General features: G+C 38.1%; 1 protein-coding gene across 1 annotated transcript; it reads right to left on the bottom strand.

The window, feature by feature from the left end:
• Positions 1 to 1,381: 1,381 nt before the first annotated feature.
• On the bottom strand, positions 1,382 to 14,692 carry tent5bb (terminal nucleotidyltransferase 5Bb). The gene is made up of 2 exons (XM_067411308.1): positions 14,307 to 14,692; positions 1,382 to 4,773 (listed from the first exon to the last, which is right to left on the bottom strand). Exons 1-2 carry the CDS (start codon positions 14,460 to 14,462, stop codon positions 3,748 to 3,750), a joined length of 1,182 nt encoding a protein of 393 aa, XP_067267409.1. The 5' UTR covers positions 14,463 to 14,692; the 3' UTR covers positions 1,382 to 3,747.
• Positions 14,693 to 23,721: the final 9,029 nt, after the last annotated feature.

The following is a 23,721-nucleotide window of genomic DNA, read 5'->3' as shown; positions in this document are numbered from 1 at the left end:
GCATACTTCTAAAAAGAGCACTTACTGTATTATAATAATAATATACTGTAATAGAATACGCTTAGGGTTAGTTCACCCAAAAATGAAAATTATGTCATTTATTACTCACCCTCATACCGTTCAACACCCGTAAGACCTTTGTTTATCTTCGGAACACAAATTAAGATATTTTTGATGAAATCCGATGGCTCGGTAAAGCTTCTAATGCCAGCAAGATAATTAACACTTTAAGATGTCCAAAAATGTACTAAAAACATATTTAAATCAGTTCATGTGACTACAGTGGTTCAACCTTAATATTATAAAGTGATGAGAATATTTTTTTATGCACCACAAAAAAAAAAAAAAAAAAAAAAAAAAAACGACTTTTCAACAATCTCTAGAAATGGCCGATTTCAAAACACTGCTTTGAAGCTTTACGAATCTTTTGTTTCGAATCAGTGGTTCGGAGCGCCAAAGTCATGTGATTTCAGTAAACGAGGATTCTTTATGTCATAAGTGTTTCGCAATTTCAATAGTTCATGTGACTTTGGTAGTTTGATAAGCGATCCGAACTACTTATTCGAAACAAAAGATTCGTAAAGCTTCGAAGCAGTGTTTTGAAATCGGCCATCACTATGTATTGTTGAAAAGTCATTATTTTGACGCGCAAAAAGTATTCTCGTCACTTTATAATATTAAGGTTGAACCACTGTACTCACATGAACTGTTTTAAATATGTTTTTAGTACCTGTCTGGGCATCTAGAAGTGTAAATTGTTAATTGCTCCTCACTGAGCCATCAGATTTAATCAAAAATATCTTAATTTGTGTTCTGAAGATGAACGAAGGCCTTACGGGTGTGGAATGACGTGAGGGTGAGTAATTAATGACAGAGCGAAGAAGAATTTAAATTTTTGGTTGAACTAACCCTTTAAGTGTGAATAGAATGTAATGTTTTCAAACACTTAAGAGCATGTCTAACTTTATAGTGTATGTAACGTACTTAAGTAGGACTTAAGCACATATTTATATGTAATTTCATAATTCTATTTTCCTTGAAATGGGTCAAATGTACCACCGAATATACTGACAAGCAACTAAGATATACTTTAATGTCATTCTATTGAAACTTCTATGTATTTAAATATATTCGTGATTACACATTTGTAATAATTTTGCAATTTAGTACATTTAAAATATATTAACTTTAAATTTAATATTGAATAACACACTACACTTATTATAATCAAGTACTTTACATTTGCTTCAGTATGTTAGTCAACACAACAAAAAATTATTGAAACATGTTTTAAAGTAAAACATTTAATTTAACATTATTACAAAGTGCACTAAAAGTGTACTTAAGTGTGTTAAGAAGCATATCAAAGTGTACTCTCCTTAAATTACCTTTTATTTCATTAATTATCTCCAAGTAGATTTTTTTAATATACATTTTTTTTTAAATTTGAAGTACACTACAAGTGCACATTCAATACAATTAAGTGCACTTTTTTTCCAAAAGGGTTAAGAGCCATAAATATCCAATTATCCATCCATGAAAACATGTTGTACACACCTGAAATCTCAGTTTACGAACAGCCCATGGCACAGCTTCCTTTTTGCCACGCTGAATAATATTAGTCAGTAGTACATTACGTACCATGACACCAGTGCTTGAATAATGGCCTGAAGCATATACAGAAAATACAACATGTGGTGCGTCTGTTTCTAAACTGCATATTCAGCAAGCACATTCACTGCTTTCCTAACAGCTGTTCATCAGCTGTGACTTCAGCAACAATGAGCGCAACACAAGCACAACCTGCCCTGTTAGAGTCAATGAGAGATATAAACCCACTATGTCCCATAGACCTATACAGTGTCCCCAAAAATATTTAGACATTTCCTTAGCACTTGTCAGAATGTTATTGTATTCAATAATAAAACAACAAAAGTAGTTTATTTCAGTCTATTTAAGGACCTACTCTTAATTTTTATTGTGATTGATTGTTTTGCATAAGTTACTGCAAAATGCTGTTAAACATTACTTGTTCTTGATGAGATTTACTTGATTACGCTTGGGTAATGTGGACAAAAAAATACAGAGCATGCACTGTTTGTTTCTCCCCCTGTGATATTAACCTTTACATAGATCAAACCACTACATCTTTGACTTATCAAACTCCTCTATTAAACACATTTGTGCGCATACATTTCTACAGATACAGGGAAAAGGACTAGGAGCGGATTCAGCTTTTTTTTTTTTTTAATGATTTGTAAAGGAAATGCCCTGACCCTGAAAATAAAAATACTGTACTATACAGTAGCCCAGAGAACAAAACAATTAACATTTTTAATTTACATACATTTCAGTTTGTAGTTGGTTTTTAGGCACTTGAAGTCAAAGAAGTAACATTCCACTTAAACTGCTACATCTACAGTCTTTGGTCCTCAGTTTTTCAAATAAGGAAGGAAATCAAGTACGAAATCATCAGAATTGAACATCCTTCCAGTTTTACTGCTTTTCTTGATTTTTTCATTTTTCATAACTTCAACAAAAGCTGTGTTTCATAGCTTAAAAACATTTAACTTATAAAACATGAATGGGTTACACTTGAATGTAGAGAAGAGAAGTGCTTTTAGACATTTCCCCTTAATGTTCATTGTTATTGTTTCATCTGCACTGGAAAAAAATCCTCACAAAATGTTTTTGAGTGGACTTGGAGCAATTTAAAGCATTTTGAGTTTTCCAGTACAGCAGAGTTGATAGCATCCATATAAAGACACAGTATCTCACTTCTGGTCTCCAATTTTGCAAATATATATATATATATATATATATATATATATAATTGGATCATGAGTCTCATGACACTTGACAAAAACATGACTGGGTCATATTTCACCCCAAAATCACAAGGGGAAAAAAATTATATTTTACATAAAGAAAATTAAGTTGTTATTAAATTGTAAAACCATAAAGATTGTTTTGTTATTGTAATATTTTTATGACAATTAATGTTTTCTAAAGTCTATATAGGTCTATAATTTAAGTATTTATTTATCCTATTTCATTTTCTTTGTTCTAATTATATTACTGACTGTTTACTTTATTATTTATTAATTGAGAATTTTTTACTTAAAGGCAAGTATTTGTTTTACTGTGGTTTGCCTAAGATTTTGGTCATATTGCCCTTCCTAAGTGATCATGTTATTAAAAGCTAGATAGTACACAGTTAGACTTGTGTAATAAGGCTGTGCACCACACTAAATATCCCCCTTTCTAAGCCTGGAAAAAAAAATGTCTATATGATGTCTATAGTTAAAATGTATCAGAATTTGGTAAGAGACCAAAATAAACAAGATTTATGCATTTTGTTTGTTCTTTGTTTCATCTATGACTATTGTGTATCTAACATAATACATAATCTGGTAAATGTGGTGTGCTAATTATAAATAAAACATCATAAATATTTCGCAAATTTCTGTCATTTTGATCGCAAAAAAAAAAAAATTGCGATATCCTGGTGGGACTGATTAGTTGCACTTGAATGTTTGTTGATTTAAATAAACAAATACGTAAATTTTCACAGTAATAAAGTAAAAATCAATTAGAACGTAATAAAAATCACAACCGAGAAATTAGAATTTCTTTTTGCAAAATATACTTTCTTTTTTTCTCTTGATATTGAGGTGAAATGTGACATATTAACGACCATCTGAAGACTGCAAATATTCCCCAGAAGTGTTTTGGTCCCTTCCTGGCTCAGCTACAAGGCAGCCATGTTTGATAGGAGCTGTTACAGGCGGAAATGGGCGAATGCACATGTGCTATGTAGTAGTTGCTGAAGTTGACGTCTCTGACATAGGGAGCTGGTTGGTAGTAACACGTAACATTAGACAGTGCAGGAATTGCGTTCTGTTCAGCCAGCACGCGTAGTGCAAGAGAGGAGATGAGCGCGAGTGTCTGTCTCCGCTCATGGCCCATGAGACATACGGTGCTTTCATCTACCACTTGATGGAGAGTCACGAGACAATCGTAACGCTTGTGCTCCATGCCGTTAAAGTGGTTCTGCAGGTACGCCTCCAGCTTTCTCTGCTGCTCATTGATGTCAGGGAAGTCGATGAAGAAGCGTGAGCACATGTAGCGCTGGAGCGTCTTCATCTGCGCCTCGGAGGCTGGATGGAAGCCTCTTACCAGCAAGTGGCAGTACTTTAAGAGCCCACCTCCACGGATTTCTTCAGGGCTGTGCGTAGCGATGATTTTGGCATGTAGGTGTCCTAGCGCTTCTTCAAAGTCTCCATACATGCTCTCTCCGAGAACAGTGGGATGGAAACTCTCGGACATGGGCGTCTCGGAGCAGCGGTCGAAAAGCAGCAGTGAGTCCAAACCGATCTGAAATGAGTCCACGCTGAACTCAAACTGTCGTCGCAGAGAGTCCACAAACTTCAGCTCCACGTTTTTGCCAGTGTTATTGGAAAGTGAGATGAGGCTCCAGCGGTCCGTGTCATTGCAAACCTTCACCAGCTTCTGCACGTACGCTTCCTTTAAGGTCAGGGCGGTGATGCGGTCCCGGCTCACGCCGGCGGGCAGGAACTCCAGGAGGCTGTCCAGAACCACATCCTTCACCAGGCGGAAGGTCTTGTCATCAGTCAGACTCAGGCCGAAGATTAGGTCCAGGTCCTTGTAGCCCAGGCCAGTGTCCTGGTGGAGCACATAACTGGCAGCAGAGCCGTTCAGCTTCACATCACGCACCGCTACACCTCGCTCCTCTAGACGAGCTCGCACCACCTACACATGAAGGAGAGACAAAGCAAACTTTTTTTTTTACAAATTTCATATAGATTCCTGAAACTTTATTAAAGAGAATGGAATATTTAAGACAGTGTTATAGTGACTGAATCTGGTCCAAGACTGGTTTCATGGACTCTGGAACTCAGCGGATACGTTTTGTGGTCTCTGCAAACTTGAGCATATAATACGCTCTGTGCTTTTGTGCATCTCTGAACCGGAACACACTTCATGTGCCTGCAGCGGTTCGCGTGACACTGACGAGAAACCAGGCTTTATTCATCCCAAAGGAAAGCATGTGTACACTGTCTGAATCGTTCAGACTCCCTTCTCATATTGGTCTTAAAAAGCATTATCAATTAAGCCAAAATATGCAATAAATAAGCATGTAGGTGGTGATGAATGCATAGAACTTTGTGAATGATGGGCTTCCAATCCAATATGACCCTGGTCATACAGTACCTTGTTTGAAATGATTTGCCACAACAGCAATTGGGCATCCAAAAAGCACAAGTAAAAAAAAAAAAAAAAATGGTAACACTTTAGAATAATGGTCCGCCATTAATAAGTAACTATGCAGGAAGTAATGCAGGACTAATGAGTAGTACTACATTAACACTTCAGCTACTACTATTTACTAATATAGAAACAAGCTTAACTAATCAGTAAGTAATATCAAATTTAGGACTAAGATAGTTCCTTATTAGTTAATCAATAATTAGAGAATGAGATTGGCATCATTAAGAACTAATAGGTAACTATGACAAATTATAAAGAGTTACTAATTAATTACTAATCGCAACATTAAAGTGTCTGAGATGTGAGCAATTGTCTTTTTTTACTCTCAACGTGGTCATAAAATGCATCATTAATTACTCAAGTGTTACCTAGTCACTATGCAGGAACTACTAGTGATCAGGACCATTATTTTAAAGTGAAAAACATCTTTTTCACTTTAAAATAATGGTCCACATCACTAGTAGTTCTTGAAGATTGTAATTTTTTACTCTCAACGTGGTCATAAAATGCATCACTAATTACTCAAGTACCTAGTCATTCTACAAGTGATCTGAAACATTATTTTAAAGTGAAAAAAAAAAATGTTTTTCACTTTAGAATAATGGTCCTGATCACTAGTAGTTCCTGCATAGTGACTAGTGACATAGGAAAATTGTTATCCTCAAAGGCACTACCAGTCTAAACATTCAAGAGGAACAGGAATTAAGTTGGTTTGACATACTAGGTAATGGCAACTTTTATTTTCTCAGGTTCATGAAGTGCTGCAGTGTAATCTTAGTAAGCTTTTTCACACAACCTTAGAGTTCTCAGAAACACACACCTCTACCAGATTGGACACAGGTGAGAACTGAGATGTAACTTCTCTAGAGGAGGGATTTGGTTTTCCTAAAGCATGCGGATTAGCCCTGGAAGATGACAGGTCACTGTTGGTATTTGTTTAAAAGCTCTTGACAGCTTTCTTGCTTTTCTGACCCTTTATTACTCCATCTGTACATTTTTTCTCTCAAATACCCACAGAGAGAGGGAGAGAGAGAAGCCATCCAAGAAGATTCCAAAGCTAAATTACATCAACTTATAGAAAACATTTATTAAGACAGAACCATTTATAAAATAAATGGACCATTATATTAGTGATCATAGAGCAACGAGGAAATGGAGGAGCTCCTATTAACTTGACATTTGAAAAGTCAAAGATGTGACTTAGTCTGACTTGGCACATTGAGTTTTTGTGAAAGTCTAGTTCTGTGGAGGTTCTGGATTTCCTCAGTGCCTGGCCAGACCAGAAGAGATGTCACTAGCTATGTTTACATGGATACTTTTTCCTTCAATCTAAATGAATGTTTTCTGAATTCCTAACTGTGTAAATATCAAGAGGATCAGCTGCAAAAAAATCCAGTGGAGAAGAAAAGTCACCGCCATGATACTAGGGGTGTTGTGGATCGTTTTTCAGACCATTGTTATGTCTAGGGGGATACAAGAGGCTTTTAGTGCATTGCTATGTGGTTGCTAAGGTGCTCTAGGTTGTAGAATATTGCTATGCGGTTACTAAAGTGTTACGGTGCACTGCTATGTACTGTTTGTTCCACTTTTTTTTCTTTCTCTTTGTCTCAGTCTGATTTATGAAGGTAGGCTTGCACATTTTCTACACATCACAACACATGATATTGGTTGACCTATTTGTCTGCTCAGTTATAAGCAGTGTCTGTACCTCTCAGGATCTAAATGGCAGGCTTTTATTTCATCATATCTGTCTGCACACTTCTGACAACTTGTCTAAAAATGACCAGGTGAAAAAAAACAAACTATGAAACACTGGAAAAGTACTTAAGATGAAAAATGACACTATGCTCCAGAACAAATGTTGAATTTCTGGGATACAGGGGTCAGGACATATATTGAAACTTTCAGATCAGTTTCCACAATGGAATTATAATGACCTTGAAAAAAGAAAGAAAGCTTTTTCCAGTTATTTACATTGGTAACCAAACACTTTCAGACAGATGTGGCCTGTTACATGAAGCTAGTTAAACAAACTCTGAGTTTCAGAGTATGTTTGGAGTTGACAAATCCAGATAAATCCAACCTGGTTTAGATCAGGATCAAAGGTTGCACAACGCTCAGTATAAACTTTCTCTGTCAACTCAGGTTTAATCCAGAGTTTGCTAAGCGCGTGCACCTGAAAGTGTGACACGTGCGGCAAACAGCCAATCACAGGGAACAAGGAGAATGTCAGTTTGATTCACTTCTCGCTAGAGAGCCGCGCAATTCATGTCTCTTCCAAAGATTAATAAAGAGATCGTTATGAAAATATGAAATTAAACGCATTTACAAAGCAGGAATAAACACTGATGCAGTGGAAGTTTGAGGAGGCAGCTGAAAGAAAATATGACTATATCAATGCATGTGAATCAAACAAATAGACCAAATAATTAATATAGTTTCACAAAGATCTCAAAAGAATAAAGAAATAATCGGTTTAAAAGCCTTATATATTATGCATTTATCATATTTATTTTCATTTAAAAGCAGAGTTTAATATTGTCAATTAATATAATAGGCCTAATTATATGAATATGTCATGTTTTATTCATAACTTTAATTTATTTAATTTAAATATAATGAATAAGTAACAGCAAATGTTGAGCAATTTTTTCTCTATATTGTTTCACTATAAACTGATTTAATTTGGAACGAGATACAGGGGGAGTGGCTTTATTGCATCAGATACATGTCACTTTACTCACAGCTGATTGGTCGAGTTTGGGTTTGTGATCTCTAAATCAGAATAAAACCTGCTCCGGAGCAGGTTAGCCATAGCAAGTTACCATAGCAATGAAACCCGCTAAAAACCAATCCACCTTCATAAGCCCGAAAAACTAGAGTTTGCTCAAACTAATCTTGAACTTACCTGGGTAGCAACTTAAACCAGCTTTGTGCAACAGGCCAATAGTGGCTAAAAAAACTACATTCATATTGACTTCTGTTTAAACTTAATTTTTTTTCTTTCTTAAAATAAAAATAACATTTCTATTTTCTAATTTAAGAATAAAGTTCAGCATATTCTGTATTCCCAAAAACATGTCTTAAGAATGTTCTTATCTTTTTCATAAGTTTGCTCTAAAGACAAAACTTAAAGTCAAAGGGTCTCATTCATGAAACATTCGTAAATATACGAGTAAATATGTTAGTGATTTGCGCGTAAAGAGACCTTCCCGAAAACTCTTCTCCTGATTCACAAATACTTCGTAAACGTCAGAAGTGATGTGTGTGTATTAATGAATTCCAATCAGTCGTAAATGGGACGCGCGTGCACGCTCATTCTCAATTACCATAAATCCCGCCCATTAAATCGAACTGACAACTATATATGGGCATCATATTACCAAACAAAGGATTTTGGCCATTTTATAGGAAACAATTTCCATAACAATTAAGGGGCCATTAGTTTGCCCAGCCCTATTGAAATCAATTAATTATTTGATTAAATTGCTCCATTTGCAGATACTGGCTCTCACAATAAAAGTAAAAAGAAAAAACATATGTAATTACTATATATAATATTTTTATCAAAATGCTGTGTAATGTACCTTATTAAGGTGAATTAAAATGCAGCCTTATTAATGAGCAAAACGTTCGGATGTTAAACGCACTATTTACGCATGGCTGGGAGTAGGTGTAGATTTCTTTCGTACCAACTAACATTTGGAAAATACGAACATTTTAATGAATCCGAAAATTTACGCCAGAACCACTTTACACACAATTTACACAAAAATTCATTCTGCTCGGGTTTCATGAATGAGACCCAATGTGTATACATGATGTGACATTTTGCTTAATTCAAAATTCAATAACAACTCTATAAAAATGTCTCAGGACGTGATCACGCATAGCAGAGTCTACAAGACTACTTCCTTTAACCTTGTGTTGAATGCTTGTAAAAAAGCCACAAACACACTGGTCTGACTGGTGCCGACAATGCCTTGGTGACGCATGTCCTGTTTTGTTTTCCAACCTGGCCAAGATAAGTTTCATGTTTTATTTGTATGATGATCATAAGGCAAATTTCCACACAGCATTTTACAGGTTCAGGTGGGGGAACAGGCCAACAGCACATCATTGGCCCCTGGATACAGACAGCCACTCTGGGCAGCCAGTCTCACTGTGAACTGCAAAATGCAAAGGGATGAATGAACCACTCACGAGTCTCTGACACTGGCCCAGGCTCAGGAAATGAGTCAGTGAATCCACTGTATACTGGACCAGACTATTAAGAGTTTTATCCTGATTTTTATATTTTTTCCAAGAATTCACAATGGAATCTTTGAAATGCTTTGGAATTCTTTGAAGCTCGGATAAGCTCTTAAGCAGTTACATGTACATAACTTCCATTACACCAGTTCTATGCTTCGTTGGTGAAGGCCCAAAGAATCATTCATCTGATTTTCCAAACACTGAACCACTGAATGCTAAAGTTTGTCATCATTTACTCACCCTTATGTTGTTCCAAACCATGCCTTTTTTTTTTTCTTTTTTTTTGTGAAGACTAGGAATGTTGAGCTCCAAATAAGCACCATAAAAGTGATCCATACAACACATGCTTTTTAGCTTTCTGAAGTCAAACGATTGCTTTGTGTGAGAAACAGTGAAAATGAAGGATTTTTTTTGCTGAACACTTACAGGTTCTTACAGGTCTTACAGGTTTTGAACAACACGAAGGTGAATAAAGGCTACGATATACTTCAAACGAAGGCTTCAGCGCACACCTCCTATTACGTTATCGTCAAGGACCAATGGTAGTACGAAGGTATTTTGCAGCTGAACTTTTACTGAAAGTTCGCTTTCGAACTTCCAAAAAGAACACAAAATGAATTTGTTCAAAATGACGTCACATCAGTTCGTTCTTCGATTTCGTTTTAAGTATATCGGGGCCTTAAACAATGACTTGAACTATCCCTTTAAGACTCCATAATTTCTTGAACTATACTAAAACAAGTTATCAGGGGGTCAACATTACTACTATTTTCCAAAAAAGATACAGTTTACACTGTAAGAATGTTAAAAAGGCTCTGCTGATTAGCTCCCCCTGCAGGTATGGGTGTATGGTGTAATGTATACCTCTAACCCATTCCAGCCCCTGGTTTTACCAGGTTTATTTTACATGCTGGAGGGATGAATTCCTTTAAGACATCCTCATAAAAGCACCTGTTCTAAGACAGGAACAATGGGAATGGCTTAGTCTATGTATCCTTTCAGATTGAAAAAAAAAAAAAAAAAAATGTAATCCTGAGGTGTTAGTTTACACTCTGGCCAAATAGAAAGACTTACCAGGCTCCTCTTTACCACACGGATGCCGTGTCAGCTCCGGCCCACAAGTCTACTGTTTCCAACAGGATTAATCCACTTTTAACCTTATGTGCCACAAACAAGCCAACTTTGTCTGCTAAACAGGCCAGTGTAAGCCAAGCAACAATGCAGTAATGATACCACTGAGAAAAATGAAATAGTGGTGATTTGTGTCTGAGAGTTCTTTCTACACTTGGTTATAAGAATGATACATGCTTTACAACAACACCAAATACTGATGCCATGTAAAAAAAAAAAAAAACATTAAATAAAAATAAATAAAAAAAAACCTTCTTGAGGGCTGATGACCAACAAATCTAAAAGTTTGCTTCAAGGTTTCCACTATTATATAGACAAACCACTTGTGAAAACTGCAAGCTCCAATCAGATTGTCAGAATTCTACTTAACATCCATGATCAGGATGAACAGGTTTGTAATCAGTCTGTCAGGAAAGAAAATCATGTTTAAAGGATTCTGTTTTGGTACTATGAGCAGTGGAATTCAAATCTTTCAAAGATATTCATTTAGCATATTGCATTTGCATAGTTATGAGCAGAACTGTATATTGTTTGTCTTCTGTCTGGGAAATAATCTGTGCTTATTTCGTTTGGATAGACAGTTATTTTATGGACGAAATTGGATGGCCAGTAATGAAGGTGTTTTTGGTGTATGCTTTATATTCTCAGAGATTGCTGCTTTTTCTTAAAGCCTATTATTGTGTCACAGAAATATTTTCAGATAAACCTACCACTAAACAAGTTGAATTGTGGTTGGTTGCTTCACATGTCAGTCAGACGATTTCTTCCTGTCTATGTGGGCATTTCTAACCAGCCTAAACTGCAATGTGAACCAGACCTTGTGCCAAGTCAAAATTCAGGCTATGAAAGACTATTAGGTTGTCACCATGAATTGTAGAATAACTGCAATGCCTGTTCTATGTGTACCGTACATATTACATTAGTGCCTTGATTTGAAATGCATATTCCAAGTGTCAAGAATATAAAATTGACATGAAATGTTGATAACAATGTTTGGCAAGGCAAAAATTAATACTGACCTTATCGAGAGGGTTTTATTGAGAATAAAAGTAAATAGTTTTCATAAATCAAAAAATCTAAGTAAAGATGAGATCCTTAAAGCTTGTGGACTTGTCTGTGGCTCTCACATTAGAGGCAGAACCACACAACCAGATGGTAGAGAAATAAGCACTTTCATTTGGAGGTCAGTGATGTCATCAGAGAGAGAGGCCTAATTTTGAATAAGCCATTTAATACGGCTGGGTAAAAATACTATATATCTTGTTTCACAGTTAATTGTCTGACCTGGCTTCCTTGCAGCAGTGAGGTTGTAAATAAAACAAGCTAAATGAAGGGAAATACTGCATTGTCATTAAATATATGTTGACACAGAGGACTTTTAGTCCATTAATCACATTTAAAATGTTTAAGTTTATAGAAAAATAAGTTTCAAACATTTTGAATGTTTTTGTTATCTCTGTTAGTAAAAAAAAAAAAAAAAAATCTTAAGCCAGAATGTGTTTACAGGTTCATGTGCAGTTTTGTGTATTTACTGTTTATTGTTCCAAATTGAAATAAGTTTGTTATTGGGCTGAGGGGCAAGTGTATATTTGTGCATGGAATAAGACATGCTATCATAAATAATATGAATGACATTTTGTTTTTCAACATGAAGGGGACGTTTGTGAGTGTCTCAGGCATCAGTCAGCAGACAGCAGGTTCACTAAGAGTTTCTCCGGATGTTAAACAGATTAAATTGTGTGATTTGATTGCACAAACACCTGCTGATATCTGCTGGAATTCAGTATGGAAGAAAAGCTGCCACATAAACCTTTTCCAGAAAGGCTGCAAAAGTCATGACTGACTCCAAAAACTAAAATGTATCTATTACAGTAGAATAAACAAGAAAAAAATCTTCTTGGCATCTCATTGTGAAACTGACAAATCACAATGAAATTTTATATGAAGATGAGATGCTTAAGAACTTATACTTGAAAATAATCTACCACTTAACATTTTATGCTGGTCAAATAAACAAAAAGTGCATTTATTCATCAAGGATAATTAATAATCCAATTATTTCCTGGATGTATTAACAAATTGTTTTTCATAAACAATGATCCTTATGTAGGCTAAATATTTATATAAATTATATAGATTTATACATATTTTATAAGTCTAATTTTTCCTGCTCTATGTTAATTAGGCTCATTATAAAATAGCCAATAAATCCATATCTATTACCACATATTCAAAGTTTCTACATTGCGTGGCAACCATAAACACCCTACAGTTTGGATAATAAACCATATTACTTGGTGGAGGAATTTGTAAACCTTTAAACCTTTTTCAAATAATAAGTTAAGAATTAAAGGATTAGTTCACTTTAGAATAAAAAAAATCCTGATAATTTACTCACCCCAGTGTCATCCAAAATGGTTATGTCTTTCTTTCTTCAGTCAAAAAGAAAGGATGGTTTTTAAGGAAAAAATTCCAGGATTTTTCTCCACATAGTGGACTTCAACAGCTACCAAATTGAAGGTCCAAATTGCAGTTTCAGTGCAGCTTCAAAGGGTTCTACACGATGCCAGCCGTGGAATAAGGGTCTTATCTAGTGAAATGATCAGTCATTTTCAAATGCATCACGCATTACATAATCATGTTGGAAAGGTCACGTGTGATGTAGTTGGAAAAAACTCCATCTCATTTTCTCCTCCAACTTCAAAATCATCCGATATCACTGTTACCTTTTTTGTGTGTGTAAAGGCCGTTTGACTTAGTCTTTGCACGTTCGCTTTGTAAACACTTGCTCGGTACTTCCGCCTACATCATGCATGACCTTTCCAACGTGATTACGTAATGCGTGGCGCATCTCAGAGCTAGTGCAAAATGAGCAATTGAGGTTAAAAAGTATATCATTTATTTTTTTAAGATAATGACTGATTATTTAGCTAGATAAGATGCTTATTCCTTGGCTGGGATCATGCGATTTGGACCTTCAACCCATTGGTAGCCGTTGAAGTCCACTATATAGAGAAATATCCTGGAATGTTTTCCTCAAAAACCATCATTTCTTTTTGACTGAAGAATGAAAGACATAACCATCTTGGATGACATGGGGGGTGGGTAAATTACCAGGAAATTTTAATTCTGAAGTGAACTAATCCTTCAAGATTGCAATACAGAAACATCCTAACTTTCCTATCTGTTTCCAAGTATATCTGTTTAGTAGCCATGGTAATTCCATTTAGGAAACATAACTTTCCTGCAACACAATAATAGGCCTACTTTTGAGTATTAAATATACACTGTCTTTAATCATATTTCTTCATACAGCCTACCTTTAGGGCCTAACACCCCTTAACCGAGACGTAATAAAATAATACACTTGTATAAAACATAAAATGTTGTTTTGTGAAAAATAGAAATTTAATTTTTAACTTTTTAATATTTTAAAATTAATAAAAAATTCAGCCTATGTCCTAAATGTCTATTTTGTGTTGTGTCAGAAAGGATCCTTCAGGAATCCTCCAAATTACGTTAAAAATTTGTAATTAAAATTCAGTCCACATCTCTTACTGCATTCCTTCTTTTGGTGAACAGAGTTCAGCTGAGGTTTCATATAGTGTTATATTGGTTGGATCCAGTACCTGTACGATATGTCGTGGCTGAACGGAAAGTGTAGGAAAGTTTCCTCGCCCGTGGATCGGGACACACTCTCCCAGGATGGAGTCCAGACGCTGCACCTGCTCCCACGACAAAACACAACAGCGCCGGCTCTGCTCCGACACATCCGCGGAGGACATGGCGAAATCAGTCCGGTGAAGACACAAGTCTGCTCGATGGATGTCAGCTGGATGCCCCAACTTTATGATGTCCGACGAGTTCGGCTTAAAGTAGAACGTCAATTCAAGATCAAAGCGTGGATTTGAAAAGTTAGTTTATCAACGAAACAGAATCCAAATATTTGCCTATGAACAAACGAACTCAGGAGTCTGTTTCCCACAGTCGCAGTACCCACACAGTCTACCGTTCATTCACTGTGCCTGCCTGGAATAAACCTACAAATACATTTAAACCTCCCATATTTACATACGCCGCTCAATTGGTCAGCTTTATGAATAATTAAGTCGTTTATAAGAACTAAGGATTTGTGCACGCCCACGTCCATACGTCACAATAACCCGCTGCGATCATTGGTTGTAGGAGGGGCGTGCGATGTGTTGGAGCATGTGTTCAGTTTATGGTAAACAACAATCCAGAATTGTCGAAGCTAGTAAGTATCATTACCTTATCCAAAAGGTTAAAGATATGATAATATATTCACATCGTATTTTTAATGTCAGAGGTAATTAAAAAAAAAGAGTTATAGTAGGTTTTGTATAGGTTTCACAAAAGTTTTTTTTTTTTTTTTTCTCATTGCTTTTAATCTATATCATAGCACCTGTTCTAAAAGAGTTATGTGACTTTAGTTATCTTTTTCTTATATTTAAATGTCTATACAGTATTTAGATTTGCACAGTGAGAACTCAGCTATTCAAAAGGAAGTGAAACTGAAGAAAGGTGATATCATTTGTACACATTAGCTGGTAATCTGATATCTTTTTACATGACGCTGGAGTAGGTGTGGTTTCAAGCAGTCTAAACCGTAAGTTCTCCATAGTAATTTGTATAAACAAGACATTTATGAGTCCCATAGAACACAATTCTATGAACATTATGCATGTAATACAATAAGGCAATTTACAGAACAACATAAAGATATAAACAAGCAGAGTAATAAAAGGAAGCATGTCAATGATAAGCAGCAAGAAAGATTTGGACATAATTAGACAGTTTTACTGTTGAGGTGAAAAAGACTTTGAAGATGCACTGTGAAAATATTTTGTTGGGTAACCAAAACCAGGGGATTTCAATCTTTTAGAGGCCAAAGACAACCAATCCTTGTATCCTAAAATGTAAAAGCAGCTATATATTCTAATTTAAATTGTATACTATTAACATATTATTTGGAAAATATTTAGTAAATAAGTTACATCAAGTTTTTTAATGTTAAATGTTAAATTTATTGATTTTAACATTTTGTTGTTTACTTAATCTAATCTATATTAATCTAATTTCTGTTATTTATTTTATTCAAAATGTATTTTAATTCATTTATTTCAATGTATGTAATTATTCATTTTAATCTTTTACATTTTAGACATTTTTTACACTGTTTTTCTCTAAACTGTTTAGAGAACCCTGAAAAACCCTGACCTAAATGTGTCCATGTGTGTCCACTTCTGTAAATTGTGTAGTGATATGAAAATAAAATGGTTTTATTCAAAATAAAAATATATATTATTTATTACAACTGTATCAACAGTCATTTTAAGGTTGAGATAAGCAATAAACAGCTCTTCAAGGTAAAAACTGCACATTTTTGCACAGCCCTGTTAATTTTGGCTCCTGTATGTCTTAAACTTTGGGTCTGATATTATATTTGATAAGTCTCACAGGAAGTTTGAATGGGCCTTTTATAACCTGATCAAACAGTAAGGCCCTTACCTCTGCAAACATCCTTTATTTTCCCAGGCTCCATATAGCAAACAGAGAATGTCTTCAGCTTGAAACACTGCTTGTATATGACTTCAATCCTGCTTCTATTCCGTCATAGAAATATGATCTTTAGCTACAAGGCATTTAAAAGACGTCATCAAGTAGACCGACCTGTTAAGTCTAACAAAGTATCAAGTGAAGGAACAGAAACAAATCTCTGGCAGAAAATAGAAAAGAAAAGCCTTTAAAATGTTTTTATTGTGATATACTGTACATGACATGCTTTGATTAATTCACTGTAATTTGTGTTATTTTCATGAATCAAATACAGACAACCTCCTTAAAAACACATTTCAGTATTTTCTCTGCTGAAACATTTGTCTTGTAGTTTGTAAACCGCTATTTAAATGCTCACAAATATTACTACTGTAAAAACCCTGGAAGTTGTAGGCAAGTAAACTAACCACAAAGATCCGGTATTCTTTATTAAGATTGTTGCTAAGAAATGTGTATGTGTGTGTTTAGATAGAGAGGAGTCTGGGGATGTGTTTGATATTTGCCTCATAAATCTATCTAAGACTGCTGACACACACACACACACACACACACACACACACACACACATATACATATACTTGCCAGGGCATCTGTTTGTTTCACATAATGTTTTTTTTTTTGTTTTTGTTTTTTTTTGTTTGTTTGTTTTAATAAAACAAGCATATAAGAAACATACTTTCATAACATAGAAAAACATTGTACAATTGAAAATGATAAAATTATAAAACCAATTTATATAAACACACTTTTCAAACAACATTTTATAGGTTTTCTATTCTAGGAATGATATGACAACAAAATTAAGGTAAAAGAATTGTGACCTTTTGTGGCTTTTAAACTGAATAATGTTCAAAGACTTTTCCTATGGTTTCATACATCCACATCGAGATGTCACTTCTGATTCTTTGTTGGTTTGATGTTTTGCAATCAAAATACAATTAATTATATATTTGTGTAACTTAAGTCCCAGGGTCACCGTGATTTTGCCTAGTAAGACATGTTCCTGGATCAACATATTTTGTTGATCCTGGAACAACATTCCTATCTGAAAATTTAGTCCTAACCTTTTCCCAACCCCTAAACCTAACCCTACCCATAACATATCCCTAAAATCAGAGGGAAATGATAGTTGAATAATACTGTTGTGGAAGCACCTCACCCAGGTTGTAAGCCTAAACTTGACATAAACAGTAAACTTGTCCCTCAAATCTGTTTGGTTGATTGGAATGTTGTTCCAGGATCAACAAAGATGTTGAATTTCGCTTTGTGTTCATTTCAGGAGTTCGAAACAACTTGCCAAAGTGAACTTTACGGAAAAATTAACTCTGGCTGGTAAACATCTTTAAACTACCATTGGTCCGTGGTGATTATGTAATAGTTAGGTGTTCTCTGAGGCTCCGCCTTCTTTCACGTGGAAATCTTCTCCGATTAATTTCTTCTGTTCAGTCCCTCGAGGTCAGACATTTGTTAATAAAAACACGAAAACACTGGAGAGTCGCTTTATAGTACAAAATGTAGTTGTAATTCTAAATGAAAGAGACACTTTTTTCATGTTTAATACTGCTTGCTTTTAAACAATTTATTGTATAAAATGGTATATAAATAAACGTGACGTGACTTGATTGGAGTGCCAAATTGCAGAGCTTGCAAACATCCACATCGCTATGATCAGATGCTTTCTTAACTACTGTTTTCTCATCGCTGTCATTTTTGTAGTATTTTTATTTAGTTATGGAAAGGGAAGCACGCAGCACATATTTACATATTCATCTAAAAGCCGCTTTCTGCAGCGTGGACGTCATGAGGATGTTCGCTAACAGTATACAACATAAATCAAGAGGTTTATTCCAAGTGTTCTGAAGAGACATGATCGCTTTATATGATAAACAGATTTCATTTACACATAAACATTAATCAGTGTACATAAAGTACAACAAATATGGTAAACGGAAGCTCAAACGTGCTTGCTTGATGCATGCGCAAGAACCAATGAAGTTTGTTCTTGCATGTCACACAAGCACATTTCAGCTTCTGTTTATCATTTTTGATGTGTTCTATATGCGTTGATCAGTTTATATTTAAATAAAAGTGTAAATTAAATCTGTCCAACATAATCATAGCAGAATATGATTGTAGAATCTATATTGTAGAAATACAATAGTAAAACTATTGTAGACATTTCCTACTCTGCGCTTCCTTGTTATGCTGACACTGTTAATGTCATTCCTGTAAATGTGTGATATGTGTAGTCTGCAGTCTCTGCACACATAGCAACAAGTTCACAATGAAAGGTAGTGATGAGGCATCAAACACTACGCCTATCAGATGTGTTCACTAAACAAAGAAAACAGGTACGTGAACCAGATGGGCTCTTGAGGTAGCTGCCTAAAGGAGCCTTCACACGACACTGTTTTCAACTAAAATAGAAAACTTTTTATGCGTTTTGGAAACTTTTAACACTTTTAACACTTTAAAAAGTTTTAAAACAAGTAAATGTACCCTACTACTTAATTGTTAGACTGTTCATCTCGGTCACAATTAAAAATGATCTTGTTATTAAAAGAATAATAAAAAATAAAAACACAAATTCTTTCTCACAACCATCCTCCCAACATCTCAGGATGTCATCAGGGTTCTATGAGTTGTCACACCTAGTACAGTGGGGGAAGTTTTAATCTTCTGATTGATCAGTTTGAATGTCTCACATTTGGGTTTTAGTCACATGGTCAAGGAAGGGATAAAAGAAGATTGTAACTGTTGCTCTCTATCTTTTTTATGCTCTTCTCTTCTTTTCCCTGGGCTCTTCTTTGCTCTGGCTCTTCTCTTTCTTTGGGGCACTCTCTCTTTGCCTCCTCTTTTCTTTGTCTCTCTCCTTCTACTCTCTCTCTCTCTCTCTCTCTCTCTCTCTCTCTCTCTCTCAGGTAAGATTTTACCATTAATCTTACCCAGCATATATGATTTTATCATCTCATACATCTATTTTGTAACTATTTTAAGTGTAACCATCACCAGATATTGTCATTAAAGAGATAGTTCGCCCAAAAATGAAAATTTGATGTTTATCTGCTTAACCCCAGGGCATCCAAGATGTAGATGACTAGATGACTCGAATGCAAATTATGATTTTTAACTGCAACCGCTGCCGTCTGTCAGTCAAATAATAGCAGCGATTGGGAACTTGAACAATAAGAGTCGAAAAAACTTCCATAGACAAATCCAAATTAAAACCTGCGGCTCGTGACGGCACATTGATGTCCTAAGACACAAAACGATCGGTTTGTGCGAGAAACCGAACAGTATTTATATAATTTTTTACCTCTAATACACCACTATGTCCAACTTCGTTCAGCTTCTGGTTAGTGAGGTCAGATCGCGCTCTGACAACGGAAGTGATGTCTCGCGCTCATTGAAGTATATGGGCGAGACATCACTTTCGTCTTCACAACGCGTTTTTTGACCTCACTAACAGGAAGCTGAACGAAGTTGGACATAGTGGTGCATTAGAGGTAAAAATTATATAAATAATGTTCGGTTTCTCGCACAAACCGATCGTTTCGTGTCTTAGCCGCAGGTTTTAAATTTTGATTTGTCTAAGGAAGTTTTATTTACTGTTATAGTTGAAGTTCCCATCTACTGCTATTATCTGACTGACAGACGTCAGCGGTTCCAGTTATAAATCAGAATTTGCATTCGACTGAAGAAAAAAAGTCACCTACATCTTGGATGCACTGGGGGTAAGCAGATAAACATCAAATTTTCATTTTTGGATGAACTATCCCTTTAAACTCTTTCAGTTACAAATGATGTGCTAACTATTTTTGATTTTTAGTATTAACATTAATGTGCTCCCTATTGCAATATAATTATATCGTCACACTAGATATGCTCTCCCACATATTTTGCTTTTGTAACTGCGCTTATTTCCGTCATTGATGTAGCATTGGGTGGTAATAGACAAGAAAAGTACAGTTTTGTACCATCTTGCTGATAACATTTCTTTAATCATTCGGCAACCCTACAGCCTGAACCCCTGTAGGCAGACCACCCTTACAGTAGTAATTAAATATTCAATTAGTTATCACCAAAGCTCGCATTACTTTGCTGTAGATCATTAAACCGTTACGCTGCCTAAGAAGTCTGTTTGAAATCGGTTTAGTGAGGTGCCTTCGTGCACAAATGCTGCCTGTAAAGTCATTGCTTGATAAGGCAGCGAGGCAACAAGTCAGCTGTGGCAACCTATGGAGAAATTGGGGAGATAATGACTGACAGGTGAGGATGATTAGTAGACTGGAGAGTTCGGTCCTATGGCTGAAGCGGTGGAGACTGGTGTGCATGTGACACTTATGGCAATTTGTGATCATTTATTATGTCTTGGCAAATTGGTGGCACATTCATAACTTGTAAAATCTCATTTATACAATTTGGTACAATCTGCTTAAACCCCTGTGACAGTTATATTTAGGTGTAGACCTTCATGCTTTGTTTCTAAAAACTGTACGTTTTGTTAGATTCAAATCATACAAGATCACCCCCTCATAACATAGTTTTGTTTTCCCATGAGATTGGGTTGGAAATGCTGCCTAATATACTTTACAGTAACAGCCTCCCGTCAGCAAACTCTCTTTCAGGCAGCGATCAGATATTGTTAAATCGTTCAGGTCAGTCTCCAGAGGGTTACCATACTGTTGTTCCTGGAATGAGCTGCTTCCCAGCCCTCAGATCTGCTATTTACATTCACTACAACTCTTACACAAGACTGTACACACCTACTCACGTCAACATGACAAATGGACATGCCAGCCAACACTGTATATATGGTATGGAAAAATATGGTTGTTTATGTAATTACTGTAAAAACTGGGATATCAGTAGCAAAAGATTAGCCAGAGGTTTGGGATTTAGTCTGATCAGCTGGGAACTGAAATTTGGCTCCACAGGTGAAAACAACTCTCTTAAATGTATGGAAAGAAAGCCAGAGGCACATGGGGAAGATAGAGACGAGAAGCAGAGACACGTGTGACACATGTGTTTGGTGTTTTTTGAACATCTACTGTATTACTTAACAGCACTGGATCAAGTCCAAAAGAGTGAATCTATAGCTGTTTAAATTGTTGCTATATTTCAGTACTTACTTGCACACCTTGAAGCTATTTATGTTTTTTCATTAATGTTGTACCTTTGTTAAATGTGAATGCAAATTCAAATGTTTTAATATATTTGTATTTTCATTTAAATCAAGTCACTGTATAAAAAAAATAAAAAAAATAATCCTGTTAAATTTGCGGTAATTTAAAATGGCAGCTGTGGCTTCCCAAAATTCACCATAAAAAATATGGTGATGTTTCAATCTTTCAGGTATTACGTATGGCATATTGGTGTCTGTATATTTTACAAACTATAACTGTATATTTCATTAAGTGAAATACATGTGGTAAAATAGAAAGCCACGTGATTCAGTGCACAGGATCGTACATACAAACACAAAACACGATCAATATAACACATGTGATACTAAAATAATGCAATGAACATTCACTAAATAATAGAAAATGTAAGACAAAACACCCTAATGTACATTACCAATACAATAATAAATACAAAATAAATTATAGTAACATTATTGTTGTTACGTTTGCTGGTGTAGAGATGAGGCAGATACGGATTTCCACAATACATTCAATACTTTAATATAAACGAAGGCAGAGAACACCATACAAACACTAACACAAACAGAGAACGGACCAGGAGTGAAGGGAGTGAGTGCAATATATGGGGAGTGCTGACAATAGAGTCCAGGTGCAGGTGATGAGTGACGATGAGGAGCTGACGAGGGAAGTGAGTGCAGGTGTGGAGAACAGAAGGATCTTGGGAAATGGAGTCCAGGGGAACAAGGGATCTGTAACAGTACCTCCCCCTCCCGGTAGGCGCGTCCTCGCGCCGTAGATGTAACAACCGGGAGGGGGGCGGGCGCCCTGGAGACCTCAAACCGGAGCAGGGGGAGGAGTAGACTGGAGTGGAGGTCTCCAGGGCAGGCTCAAAAGCCATGGCGGGTCAGGAGCCGTGGGCAGCCATGGCGGGTCAGGAGCCGTGGGCAGCCATGGCGGGTCAGGAGCCGTGGGCAGCCATGGCGGGTCAGGAGCCGTGGGCAGCCATGGCGGGTCAGGAGCCGTGGGCAGCCATGGCGGGTCAGGAGCCGTGGGCAGCCATGGCGGGTCAGGAGCCGTGGGCAGCCATGGCGGGTCAGGAGCCGTGGGCAGCCATGGCGGGTCAGGAGCCGTGGGCAGCCATGGCGGGTCAGGAGCCGTGGGCAGCCATGGCGGGTCAGGAGCCGTGGGCAGCCATGGCGGGTCAGGAGCCGTGGGCAGCCATGGCGGGTCAGGAGCCGTGGGCAGCCATGGCGGGTCAGGGGCCGTGGGCAGCCATGGCGGGTCAGGGGCCGTGGGCAGCCATGGCGGGTCAGGGGCCGTGGGCAGCCATGGCGGGTCAGGGGCCGTGGGCAGCCATGGCGGGTCAGGGGCCGTGGGCAGCCATGGCGGGTCAGGGGCCGAGGGCAGCCATGCAGGGTCAGGGGCCGAAGCCTTCGAGGCGTTGAGCCCAGGCGGCGGTGAGGGACCGGCGGGTGATGGCCGAACTGTAGGCTCCGCCGACCGAAGCGCAGCCGGGGCTCCAGAAGGCCGCAGTGGAAGCAGGAGGACAGCCAACAAAACGAACACCGGGGGGAGTGAGGAGGCCAACTGGAACTGAGGGACGGAGTGACGGAGCGGAGACGGAGGAGTGTAGTCCAGAGGGGAGGGCAGGCCGACGAGTGAACAAGGTGTGAGTGGAGGCAGGATGGATACTGGTGAAGCTGGTGGACTGATGGACAACGGTGGAGCAGAGGGAGGTTGGAGCCGGGGTGAAGGTAATCGCCCAGAGGTCCGAGGTGGAGATCTGGGCGAGGGGGCTTGAGGTGAAGGTTCAGTGAAGAAACAGGCTGGCTCGGCGGCGGCGGCTGGAGCGGCAGGCTCGGCGGCGGCGGCTGGAGCGGCAGGCTCGGCGGCTGGAGCGGCAGGCTCGGCGGCGGGAGCGGCAGGCTCGGCGGCGGCGGCTGGAGCAGCGGCGGCTGGAGCGGCAGGCTCGGCGGCGGCGGCTGGAGCGGCAGGCTCGGCGGCGGCGGCTGGAGCGGCAGGCTCGGCGGCGGCGGCTGGAGCGGCAGGCTCGGCGGCGGCGGCTGGAGCGGCAGGCTCGGCGGCGGCGGCTGGAGCGGCAGGCTCGGCGGCGGCGGCTGGAGCGGCAGGCTCGGCGGCGGCGGCTGGAGCGGCAGGCTCGGCGGCGGCGGCTGGAGCGGCAGGCTCGGCGGCGGCGGCTGGAGCGGCAGGCTCGGCGGCGGCGGCTGGAGCGGCAGGCTCGGCGGCGGCGGCTGGAGCGGCAGGCTCGGCGGCGGCGGCTGGAGCGGCAGGCTCGGCGGCGGCGGCTGGAGCGGCAGGC

Source organism: Chanodichthys erythropterus, chromosome 15 (genome assembly GCF_024489055.1).
Source record: "Chanodichthys erythropterus isolate Z2021 chromosome 15, ASM2448905v1, whole genome shotgun sequence".
NCBI lineage: Eukaryota > Metazoa > Chordata > Actinopteri > Cypriniformes > Xenocyprididae > Chanodichthys > Chanodichthys erythropterus.
Note: the sequence above shows the minus strand (reverse complement) of the source record. Positions and strands in the feature narration are given on the sequence as shown.